The following is a 13381-nucleotide window of genomic DNA, read 5'->3' on the forward strand; positions in this document are numbered from 1 at the left end:
CTTGTAGCTTTTAAAAAAATTATTTAATCAAATCTGTACTAGGTATCTACCAAAATCTTTTTTGTGTTATTTATGTATAGAACAATGTGTTAATTAAAAAAAACAAAACATCAATTTGGTTTCAATAAATAGATTGGGCTACTTAGTTTGGGGCTAATTTTTAAGTGACTTTGGGTTATTAATGCAGTAGAAATCTGGCAATCCTGCTGAGGCAGGTGAGAAAGCAGGAAACTGAGTTCTGTAGGCAAGGAAAGCAAACGCAGCTTGTCAGGAGGGAGCTGTCTGGGTCTCTCACCCAGCCCCAGTACCATCCCTGGGTGCCTCTGTGAAACTTTCAGCATCTGGGGATCATCACCTGGCCTTGGGCTGCAGCAGCCCCAAGAGGAAAGATGCCCCAAGCAGCCCCTTCCTGATCCAGTGCAGCTGGTAAGGAGGGAGTGGGGAGTAGAAAGAGGAATTATTCCTGCTTTTCAAAGCAATGACAGATACCGGAATCCTGGGGGTGAGGGGGCTGAGGTCCCACAGGGAGGGAAGGGGAGGGTCCCCATGGGGCACCTTTGCAGCCAGCACACCTGATGTTCTGTGAGTGACTGGGCCCTGCAGTGCCCTGTATGTGCCTGTGCAAACTTTACCTGGCACGATGGGTGCTCATGGTGGGACCGGGACTGGACATGTACACTGTGGTCTTGCTGCCCATGGTAGTGTCATGGGGCTCTCTTGGAGGCCAGGCACGCCACTTTTGGCCTTTCCTGTGAAGTTGGCAGAGTTGGGCAGCTCGGGGGCAGCCGGGCATAGCGCCCCAAAGAGCACCAGAGGGAGTAGTGGGCGGAGGTAGAGGCTCTGGGACTGTATTCCACTGTGGGCTGGTACTGTGCTTCTGGGGAGACTCCATGGAGCATCAAGACATGGGTGAACAAGTAAATGAGGGAGAGGCTACAGTGATTGCAGGGTCAGTGACAGAGCTGAGGCTGTGTTTGCAAGGCAGTGAGTTGGAGGGGATGATGGCTTTGTGGGTCTCTGCAATGCCCTGGTTGCAAGGGGAGAGAAAGAGAGGGAACCAGCCCACTGACCGATTCCTGCTCTAGCCAAGTGCTGGGCCACTGGGGAAGGCTCGAGGGAAGTTATTACCTGTCAGTAAGACACCGGGAGAAATGTCTCCCTGTTTCTTTATAGACAAGTTTAACCCACATTTCCCACTGATCAAAGGAGAGCTCCATAGCCTCACTGAATGGTCCCTAGTTTTGTCAATTGAATATTTCTAGGAGTTGTGTGGGGGAGTCAGGGTCGTAGATTGTAATTGTTAAACCATTTTGGTTTTTTTGGACTGTGAAAGAGAAAGTGAGTAGGCTCTGTTCATTTACCTGAGCAGATCCAAAATCAAGAAAGAGCGAGAAGTGCTGGCTTGAAAGGTGTGTGTGTGTGTGTGTGTGTGTGTGTGTGTGTGTGTATGTATGTGTGTAACACTTTAATTAGGACACAGAGTTGAGCAGTGAGAGACACCTCTCCCAAATACTGTAATTATTAGGTTACTTAATCATTGAGGCAGACATGCAAAAAGTGATAATCAATCCCCCAGGCAGGTATTATATTATTGTAAATCATTTCCCTAGCATGAGGTTTATGTGCATTTAAAATAAAGATCATGTTTTTGTCTTCGTTTAATGCACAATGTATTGGCAACCTGAATTCCAAGTAGGAGAGGGTTTCTAACAGGAGATTTGGGAAAGACAAATTTGTAATTGAATTGGGAAGAAGAAAAGAACGTAACTAAGAAAAGCACACAAAAACAACACTTGATTATGCAGCATATAGCTGTTATTTAAAGTAGGTAAGAGTTAAAACCAGTATTTGGAAATAGTAAACATCTCTATAATTCTACATTATTTGCTTAATGAGCAAATCAACAAAAAATTCTTTTGTTTTGTAATTTGCTATTAGCACAAGCTAAAGAGGGCCTGAATAAATTCATTTTTATAATGTACAATATGAGATGTTTATAGGTAAATATAGGTAAATAGTTAAAAACAGACACTTTTTTGGTGTCTGAATGTTGTTATCCTATCATCTCTGTATCTGTTTTTTTATTGATATATTTATTTTTTGTCTCTTACAGCTTAAGAACAAAGGAGGGAAAGGAATACCTTTCCCAAATCAACTGATTATATTATTAAACTCATTTGGAATGGACAATGGAATGTTCCCTACTTTTATCATGATCAAAAACCTCTTCCTTCTCTGCATTTCTATAAGTTTAGCCAATCACTTTGGGTAAGTTGTCACGTGTTTGACATTTTTAAACTGAAGACAGTATGTTCACAGATATGACTTAAAGAACATCTAAAGCTCTGTTTCCTCCCACTGTGTGGCAGGAAGAAAAATAGACTTGCATTTGATCCACTACTAATGTCAGGGGGAAAGGGAGCAATTATTTTTTCCCAATGAAATGTTCTGTTCCTCACCAATTTATGGACCAGTCCTATATCCCTTGCACTGCTGCTGACTGTGGTGAATACTGAAGTCAAAGGGAGTTTTGTGTGTACAAGAAATTCAGGATCACAACCATAGAGGTCAAGCCTGCCAGGTGCTGAATGTGCTGACCCCAATAGCAAGGCACTAAATTATATTTTAAACTTTAAGTAGATGAAGTTCCCATGACTTCAGTGGGAAAAAGTGCTTAACTTTAAATGCTTAAAGTTAAGTACATGCTTTAGTGTTTTGCTTGAACAGGGCCAGAGTGCTCAACACATTGCAGGGATTGAGCCCCTAGTGAGTTCTGAAATAAGAATTGCTGACACCTTTCTTCTTCTGGATCATAGTACACAAGGTACAGTTGGTGAAGCAAGCCATTTCAGGTTGTAATAGGGCAGAGAGAATTCAGTATGAGCTCCCAGTTATTAAAATTAATTATTTAAAAGTGAGCTTGCTCCTACTCAAAATGAAAATACAGGTTTGAAAGTTGAGAAAATATTTTGACAGAATATGTTACAAACAATTCTATTTAATTAAACTTTTTTAGGTGCCTACCTGAATCATTGTTTTCTGAATGTTAACTATAGCAAATATCACTGCTATATTTCACCTCTCAAAAAACCCCAAACATAGGTGTTTTCACTAACGTACCAGAAACAGCCTATGAAAGTGATTTTAAACAAAGCATTTAGCAAGGTTTATAGATATCTAAAGTGACTACATTTTGGTAAAAAGATATGTATACAATTTTGTTGAAAAATAAATTTTCCTAATTGAATCCCATCCTGGAACATACATTAACAGCTCCCCACTTTGAAAAATACATAATAAAGATAGATTCAAATAAACTCCCCATCTCAACAACATTACATTTTTGAAGAGATTGGAACTAGCACAGGAGCCAAACTTTGTGACTGGTGTCTCTTTAAAATGCACAAAACTAACACCTGGGTGTGAACTCCCACAAACCTTTGGATCTGAACTTGATGGCTCAGACCCATCTCCAATATAAGCCTATTAAGACACTCAGAACTCTGTTTCCAGTCATTTGAGAAAAAGCAGACAGTTCTAAACGTGCATACTACAAGGAAGCTGAACAGCTGAAAAATTCAAACACTAGTCTATGGTACACCAGCTCCTGCTATCATGCAGCCTATGGCAAAGCTCCCATTGGATCTTATTGGGAGCAGAATCAGGCTCTTAGGTCTAGAGTCACAAAAATACTGAGGCGTAGTGATGCTCAGAGCCACCAGGCCTAACTCTTAGGCCTGAGTTTGGTGTGTGGACTCCCTATGCAACGAATGGGGAGAGAGAGGTGCCTTAGAATGAGCGATTCACAAAACCCAGCACCCTAGCTTGCTCCTCCTCTAAGCTAGCCAGTGGGAGATGCTATGTTGATGGGTGTGTCCTAACCAGTGCCCATCTCTCAAAGATAGATGCCTAAACTCAGACTGCCTGGGGGCACCTACCTCTACTTGGGATTCTCAGCTGCTAACCTTCTCCTGGTGTTAGGCAGGAGGAGAATGACTACCTTGTATTTTACCAAAGGTGGGAAGGAGGACAAGGACAACAACCTCTCTCATAACTTTTAGTCCACTCCTCCTGCTCCAACTGAGGGAACTTCACATCAGAATGTACCATAACTCAGGGGTGAGAGCACTCACCTAAGAAATGACAGAGTCCCTGTTCAAATCCCGACTCCTCCTCAGACAAAGTGGGGAGAACTGTGGGTCACCCATATCCCAAGTGACTTTCCTACCCACTGGGCTAAACGTTAGGAGGGAGGTTTCCCCTGGGGAGGTTGTGTACACTTCTTCTCCCCCTTTATCCCCAGCATTCTGTGTAAGCTTCTCTATAAGGCCTGATCCACTGGCAAGGTCTGAGCTGGATCAGGCCCTGCAAGCGAGCAATGCCTAGCTTCCCCTGGTTTCTGCATTGATCTGAGCCTTAGGTGTCTGGCTATCAAGCATAAGGGACAGTGCACGTGCTCAGCAGCAGAAACATTGGTGCCAAGGGAACTTTTACTGCAAAAATTGAGGTGCTGAATGAGCTAGGCACCTATGGGGTTCAGAGGTAGCTGAGCAGAGTGTTTGTGAATCTCAGAGGGGCCTTGTTCTGGGATTTAGGTGCCTAAAGTGATAGTTAGGTGCCTACATCCTTTTGTGAATACGTACCTTAGTTTATTATAGAAATGAAAAGGAATTAGACAGTGATAGTTTGGCTCTACAAAGATGGTGGTAATTTGTTAAAATTTTACCATTTTGAGAAATGTGCTAGGATTGCAACCTTGAGGTCTCTGCCCTTTCACTTCACTGGTATAGTAAGCAGGAAAGCATGCAATAAGTTAGCATTAGCCATGTTTTCTTGGATAATATTCAGTCCTTTAACTGCTGTATGGTATTCCCTTTAACAAAGAAGTGTGGATTTGTTGGTCTTTGAAGACAGGGTCTTTAAAGTGGCTAAAAATAGGAAAAAAATAATGGATAGAAATAAGCCTCAGGCAGGATTCATTGCAAAGTTTTGCCAGTGTACTTCAATTGTGACCTGCAACTCACCTGAGTTGTAAAGCCTGTACCATATAAACAGAGAGAGACAGTCCTGCCAAATTGGGCCATTTGATTCCATGAGTTAATCAAATAGCTATTAAGTACTAAAATGCAACTCTACAATACCATTTTTTTCCATTTGTGATCCAATAATTTACCCTAGGCCTGTAGAGGTAAACAGCTCTAATCCACTCTACTGTTGGTGCTACAGAATTCAAGTACTGAGGTAAGGTCAAATTGTCACTGTGCTCATGCAGCAGCCTCGGGGCAAAAGGTGGTGCAGTGTATCTAAGTAGTTCTGCCTTAGAAGCAGCGGCAATGTCAGTGTATAGTTTAAGTGCTTTGGGATGCTTCAGGATAAAAAGGTACTATATTCAGATAAAATATTAGGGTGGTATAGTAACGGTAGTAGCCCTTTGATTGCCACAGTTAACACTTATTATTGCCAATAGACTGTACTGTAATGATTTAGGATCATTTAGGTTTGGTATGCAGTGCTACATTTTAGTGTGTTTTATTATAAAACATTAAGGAAAAGTTGCTGTCATTTTGGACCAATGGACAAAGATTAAAAAACAAAACACCAAAAGAAGTTGTAGATGAAGGCTGTGATTTTCGAATCTTCCTAGGAGACTAAGACATGTAATACCCAATGAAATAAATGGGAATTATGTATCTAAATCCCACAGACGGTTTTTAAAATCTCAGCAAAAGCAAAATCTCAGCTGTAATTCTGGGCTATCATAAATATGGAATGACTGCTGAGAATTACATACAACATTAAGCCATGGGGGGAAAGAGAGGTGTAGAACTGTAAACATAGTTACATGGTGTTATTAAAAAAAGTGACAAAATTAAAATTCAGAGGTATAGATCAAATAAGAGCAGAATACAAAAACCCCCAACCCAGCATTGTTCATATAATAGCGATTTATGACCCTTTTTCTGCATAAACAGTCTAATGTGAGTCAAGCAGACTTCAACCTTGCTAGAATTAGACCTTAAGTTTTATAATACCTTACTCTACTGAGGTATCTTAAGATGCTTTACAATTTTGCTGAAACTAAAAATTAATCTGTACTATGATGTTAGTGAACAGTAAAAAATCAATTACAGTAAAAGCAAACAGCTACAGATTAGACCAAGGGTCTGATTTTTCATTCCTTGTGCACCCAAAACTTCCACTGAACTCAATAAATGTTTTGAGTGTGCAAGAAATACAGTATCCATTTGTCACAGAACAAACAAAAGGTGGGCATGTTTCTGATGTCACTGGGGGGGTCGAAGACAGTGGACAGATTCTCCAGAGAATCAGTGGACCATAGCTGGCATCCCATAGAACAAGGAGTCACTTATTCAGTGTCTTACCCTGTGAAGTATGCGTTGCTTTCTTGGGTGCAGTTGAGAATCTTGCAGTATCACGCCCTCAAAAGATTAATTTAGCTGTTATTTGGTAAAGGCTCACTTTATGAGTGACCAAAAATATCTTTTCGCTAATGAGAAACCTAACTGGGAACCAGTACTATTCATGCAAAAGGAGAAGTGAGGTGGATCTTAATCGCAGTCAGTCCAGCTTGCTGTTGACTCTTTCTGCGTTAAGAAAACTAAACTGTTAATTGGAGCTGGTCGAACATTTTCATCAAAAAGTCAGCATTGTTTTTTGAATTTTTGAACAGTTCTACTATTACTCAAGCAATTTGGAATGCCAGTAAGTAAGGCCCTGCTTTTCCAATAAATTCAGGCAGTAGAGAGTGATCGATGCATTGCAGCTCCCTGATCCTCAGCCGGCGTAAAAGTTAGAGCCAGCAGAGGGCCTATTCTAACCTTGTGTCAGTAGAGGATAAGTCATAGTATGATGCCCCCTCCTGATCACGCTCCTCCTGATACACCCCTTCTCTTCCCTTGCTCTGGGATACAGTAGAGGATGTAGCAGAGTTGCTGCTGCCAGGTTTCCACCAGTGAAGGGCATTTCCCTACACAAAAGGAGTAATTCTCCACCAGCTATCTCCAGCCTTAAAACTTGACAGTGATTTATCACAGAGGGAGAAAGGCACAGTCTCTACCTCAGAAGAGAAAAGGGAAGAATTCTGAAAATCTCTCAAGTAGTAGAAGGCTGACTTCATCACTGCAGAAACTTGCTCTTCACACATAAGGCCTCAAGTCAATTAGAATGCTCCTCCACTTGAGCAAAGGGGATATCTTTGGTTTTCTGAAATGCAGCTGAGAGGAAATCTTATGAGGATGCATGTTGACGTTGGTGTTATTCACTATCAACTAACAGTTTTAATCAGAGTAAGTGAGAAATATATGAGCCCTACTAACTCTAGCTCCCGAGCAATGCAAGAATTTTTTCTCTACAATATATTTTTTGGGTGTTTTGTCTGGTCTACTTTTACATATCTTAGTCAAAGGGGCTTCCTTTGTTCTCCATGAGATACTACTCCACAATCTAGTAGCTCTCATCATTCAGATGATTTTCATGAAATTCAGTCTTATTTTATCTCCCCTTCACATTATTCCTGGTTATGCTCTACAACCCTAAACAAAATTTCTTCCCTGGGGTCATCATGCTTCTAGCACTTATAGACAGTTATCAGTTCTCCCTCATGTTCTCGTAGGGCCTGGTCCAAAGCCCATTGAAGAGACTCCCATGGGCTTCCATGGCCACATAGGTCTTTTCATGCTTCCTCTGAATCAGGCATTTCATTGTTTTGGTTTCTCTTTTCCTAATTCCTTCCAGTTTGTCTCTGTATAATAGCATGGTACACAGATGCCTATTCAGTCATGAGGAATGCTAATTCATTGGGACCCTAATTTCCAGCTGTGTCCACTCACAGCCTATTCCTTCCTTCCTTTTTTACCCCTTTACCTTGAAAGACCATCTGAAAAAAAATGCAAAGCTTACGTACCCGTAGAACTACCAGTGCAGCAAGAATCTAATTCACGTTTTTGGGATCACTTCATCCAAAGGAGGCATGGAAGACTAAATTACAGGAAGACTGTCGTAATACGCATTTGATATTGATCAACATTTGTCACTGAGGTATATTGTCGCAGTTTCAGAGTTAGCTGCACCTGTATTTCTCCTCTGTAGTCCCTTACGGCCATCCACTTAAGGTTTCAGGCTCCGAGTCATTACCTCTCTTTGGTGGGGAGACCCAGGTTTTTTTCCCCTCCTGACCAAAGGTTTTAAGGCTACACATTCCCTTGGCGTATACTGTACTGTGATATCCCCAGCAAACCAGTGCCTGTGCTTAGCTTGCTCTATGGGGATATGACCAGTGTGTGCCAGCAGTTCCAAGTTACCACACAACTCTTGCTCTGCAAAGTACATTTATTCTTTGGATAAAAGCATCACAGAGAAAATATCTAAAAAAGTCCCCACATACTTACTAACGTACCAGAAAACTACCCATCTTCCGCAAGGGGAGTCCGATAGGCCAGCATTCCTTCTACCCCTTCAGCAAGGGCTGAGGTCCCCTTTGGACCAAAGGTCCTGTCCATTTGCTGAAGCAAAAGGAAGATCCTGAATCTGTTTAAACTCAGTCTTTATATATCTCAAGTTCTTTCTTTGTCTCTTGGTCTCTGGAAAACGCAGTTGGAACCAGTGTATGCAAGCTATCTCATAGTGGCGGTACCTCACTGGAGCTGTTTATGGTCTCAGCGACTTGCCTTAACCAAACCCCATTGTATTTAGTTCTTGGTGGAGCTGTGGTGGCCCCTACCCCCATCTCTATAGAGTCGGGGACACTCATACATAAACCATTCCTAAATTTAATACAGTGCTCTCCAAAGATACTATATGGGGTTGTACTATCTGCCACATATACAGGTAGAGAGACAAGGTGGGTGAGGTTATATTTTTATTGGGCCATCTTCTGTTGGTGAAGAGACAAATAAAAGATTACCCCGCCCCCTTCTCTGTGAGACCCTGGGACCAACATAGCTACAAAAACACTGCAAACATTGACATGCAAACAGTTCTATATTTTGCAGAAGGGTCTAGCGTGCAGTTTAGATTTTGAGATTGCTAATGAAAAAGTCATTTACTTTGGGTCGGAGTTAAGGTTGTAATTTTACAATGAAATATGCAATTCTTTATATTTTATGAGAATGTGATTCTTTATGGGTACAGTAAAAACTGCTATGTTATTAAGAACTATCTTCAGCCTTCATTTCCATACTTTTAAATGCTCAAGTTTTATAAATGATGTAATAGGTAAGTATGTTATTGTCACTGAGCAACTTTAATTGTTGGTAAAGAAAGATTTTTGGTTTTGGAATGACAGTGGACTCAGGAAAGACCCCTAAGAGACAGTAAAAGAATTAAAAGCAAAAGAGACAAACTGCTTAAGATCAAACAAACATGAGCAAAATCAAGCAAGTATACTTCTTGTCAAACCAATTTAATATTGCAATCAGTTCAGCATAATCGAGGCCATCAAAACCAGCAGAAATGTCCAGCAATGCAAAACCTTATAACTCCCTAAAGATGCTCAGTCATCCACATTGAAAGGTAAACCATTCACAGTTTTAAGCATCACTGTCTCTGTTGCAATTTGGTCCAAAGCCTGACAGTTAACACTGACAGATTGTTTGTGATAAGGCAATGATATACTGGTAGTTACTTGACAACAATTCTTTCAAGAACTTTCACAAGAAAGGGCAAATTAGACACTGAAAAATATTTTAGATTTCAAAGCTGCTTTTCTTTCTTGCATTCTTTTTTAAGAATAGGGTTTCCAGTAGGACTGGAATTACACCAGAATGCAGAGACAAATTAATAGTTTGTGTAATAAATAGAGGGGTGTTTATTGGCACTAGGGTGACCAGACAACAAAATGAGAAAATTCAGGACGGGGTGGGGAGTAATAGGAGCCTATATAAGAAAAAGACCCCAAAATCGGGATTGTCCCTATAAAATCGGGACATCTGGTCACCCTAATTGGCACTCTCCTGGAGAAATTCAGTTGGCCAGGTACCAAAAGAAAGTTTACTTTTCTGAACTAGTATCTTGACTTCCCTTTTTTGAGATAGTTTTACAATCTAACAATTCTGATAATATATTAAACTGTTTAATGTGTAATTTAATTCCTTCACCTGAGACCAGGGTAAGGGCTGGGGATACGAGTGAGCTGGAAAATAATGAACCCTTAATGATCTTAGGACCTCCTTTTTAAAAAGGGCAATTTCATCTTTCCATCTATCAGGAGAAATAATTGAATATGTCCTTTTGCTGTTGTTGGGGAAAAGAAGCCGATTAAATGTTTTAAACAGGCTTCTGAGATTTTCCTTCTGTGTCTGCAATGCCAGCTGAATAGTTAGTACCTCTGTCACTTCTGTTACCTGCCTCCATTCACTAGGATGTTGTTTTCAACTAAACCGAAGGTGCAGCTGCCATATTATTTTAGTTGATCATTTGCACTGCACTATCCACCTCAGTGAGGCACTGGCCAATGGAGCAGATGTAGTCATAAGAGACAGAACTGGGAGTTAAATTAACCTGGAGAGCATAGAGTGGTTGGATGGTCTTGTGGCTTGGGCAAGGGGTGAGATTCAGTGTAGTGCCTCTAAGAACCTAGGGGGAAGGGTTAAAAGGGGCTTCAAGGCTTTGCACACTCCTGATCCTGGGCTGCTCAAGGGGCTGCCTCTAGCATAACTTAGCCCTCAGGGCCCAAGTTATAGCAGCCTCCCAGCGCTGCCCTGTAGGCTCTAGCATTTCTGGGAATCTCCATAGCACTGCCTGCTATGGTCCCCACACTGAAGTGCCCTCCTCCCTCCCCCTCGAATGCTCCCCTATATTATGGCTTGCAAGAAGGTTCGTCAAGTGCCTGCATTGGGGAATCGTCTGACAGAGCCCTTTTTACCCAACTAGGCCATTAAAAAGAATATCTTTTCAGTTTTCAAAAAGAGTCTTGGGTAAAAATTCTTACTGAAACATTTTTGAGTTCTGGTTTTTTGATTCAAAAACACAAATATTTGACCAGAAATTAAAATTTTTAGGCAAAACTTTTTGGTGAACAATATTTTTTTCACCAAAACAAAAAGGTCTTTCAGTGAAAATATTCCAGCCATTTCTCCTCGTGACCCCTTAGTTTCATTGTCTTTAGTAACGTATTCTTCATTCTAAAAAAACTGGAAAGAAGTTAACATAGGTTCCTTCCTTATGCCCCGGACACAAGGTTAGGTTTGCTTTGTCTGTAAACTCACATAGAGCACCCTGGACCTGATCCCACAGTACTTGAGCAGACAGTTAAAGAAAGGGGGGGATAGGATATTTTGCTGGCTTAAAGGGCCACCAGGCCTGACATATTTAGACATGTCTATTGAAGTCTATGAGACTTTAAATTGAACAAGGAATGCATGATTCGACCTAATGGCTGTAGAATCAGGTCCGCAATGTATAACAGTTGTTTGCTCAATGCAAGGGATGAAAACAAGGAGGGGAGTAGAAGAATTGTTTATTCTGTGCTGTGCTTTTGAGAAACCGAGAAGATTTGGGGTGAAATCCTGGCTCCATTGAAGTAAATGGGAGTTTTGCCATCAGCCACTTGTTCATCTTTGATGTTCTGAGATTTCTCATACAGAAAGATATGTCACTACCTCTCCCAGCAGCAAAGCAAAAAGCAGAAGCAGAGGAGGGGCATGAGGAATAGAGGAAAACCATGCAGTTCACATTGCAGAATTTCATCTGAATACTTCAGACTGTGGGAGAGGGTGGAAAATTGGAGGGAAGCAGGGTATGAGATCTAATCCCCATGGATCCCTCTGAGACTGGCACAGCTTTTAATCTGTTCCTTTTATTTTTATTTAATTTATTTATTTATTTATTTATTTTAAACAGCTTCTCACTAATGCCAACAGCTTCAGGGAAAGATGACACCAACAATAATATTACCATATTCACCAGGATCTTGGATGGCCTACTGGATGGCTATGACAATAGATTGCGCCCAGGACTGGGAGGTACAGTAGAATTTCTATTGCATCATTTAGTGTCACTCTTGTGTAATTACTACAGTGAAGCCTACATAAAATGAATATATGTCAGTGGAACAAACCTGTTAAATGTACTTGCTCTGTCTACGTAACCAAATGGAAACAGAACAAAGCCTTCGTAAACAAATGGCTGATTGTGATGGGGAATAAGATACCATCCAGAAGTTGATGAGAGGACTCTCCTTCTTGCTAGAAGGACCCCGGCTGCTTGCCTTGACTGTAGGGATTCACAGCATCGCAGACTGAGCAAACTGTGGGTAATTAATTAATCCCCACTTAACAGTCTATATAAGAGGGATGTGCTCTCAGCTAAAGAGGGATGGATGGATGGGTCAATCAGTTTCTAGAAGGCTACATTTGGGAGGAGAAACAGGGGGGTCCTTTTCCTCTGGAACATTGCTGAAGTGAGCTATTGAGACTTCATACCTTTACATTGGCCTTAGTTGAAGCAAGCCACAAAGACTGTGCTTTATATCGTGCTTTGAGTGCAGGCAGCCTTGCTCAGTTATTTGCTGTCATAAATATAAAGGGAAGGGTAACCACCTTTCTGTATACAGTGCTATAAAATCCCTCCTGGCCAGAGGAAAAACCCTTTCACCTGTAAAGGGTTAAGAAGCTAACATAACCCTGCTGGCACCTGACCCAAAATGGCCACTGAGAGGACAAGATTCTTTCAAATCTGGATGGGGGGGAACAAAGGTTTTGGTCTTTCTGTGTGATGCTTTTGCCGGAAACAGATCAGGAATGTAGCCTGTAAAGTTAGTAAGTAATCTATAAGTAATCTAGCTAGAAAATGTGTTAGATTTTCTTTTATTTAATCGCTGGTAAAAGAAACTGTGCTGGATGGAATGTATATCCCTGTTTTTGTGTCTTTTTATAACTTAAGGTTTTGCCTAGAGGGATTCTCTAAGTTTTAAATCTGATTACCTGTAAGGTATTTACCATCCTGATTTTACAGAGGTGATTCTTTTACCTTTTCTTTAATTAAAATTCTTCTTTTAAGAACCTGATTGATTTTTCATGTTCTTAAGATCGAAGGGTTTGGGTCTGTGTTCACCTGTACAAACTGGTGAGGATTCTTATCAAGCCTTCCACAGGAAAGGGGGTGTAGGGCTTGTGGGGATATTTTGGGGGAAGACGTCTCCAAGTGGTCTTTTCCCTGTTCTTTGTTTAAAACGCTTGGTGGTGGCAGCATACTGTTCAAGGACAAGGCAAAGTTTGCATCTTGGGGAAGTTTTTAACCTATGCTGGTAAGAATAAGTGTAGGGGGTCTTTCATGCAGGTCCCCACATCTGTACCCTAGAGTTCAGAGTGGGGAAGGAACCTTGACATTTGCATTTGGCTCTTAAAGCAGTATGGTATACTTC

At 41.1% G+C, this 13381-nt stretch overlaps 1 protein-coding gene across 1 annotated transcript in view; it reads left to right on the forward strand.

Moving 5' to 3' along the window:
* Positions 1-2143: 2143 nt before the first annotated feature.
* GABRA5 (gamma-aminobutyric acid type A receptor subunit alpha5) overlaps positions 2144-13381 on the forward strand; it is a 73971-nt gene continuing 62733 nt past the window's right edge. Inside the window, exons 1-2 of the mRNA XM_073353115.1 lie at positions 2144-2268; positions 11860-11981. Coding sequence (XP_073209216.1) covers positions 2183-2268; positions 11860-11981 — 208 coding nt within the window. The 5' untranslated portion in view covers positions 2144-2182. The remainder of the gene's footprint in view (positions 2269-11859; positions 11982-13381) is intronic.

The sequence above is a fragment of the Lepidochelys kempii genome, chromosome 1, assembly GCF_965140285.1.
Source record: "Lepidochelys kempii isolate rLepKem1 chromosome 1, rLepKem1.hap1, whole genome shotgun sequence".
Lineage (NCBI taxonomy): Eukaryota > Metazoa > Chordata > Testudines > Cheloniidae > Lepidochelys > Lepidochelys kempii.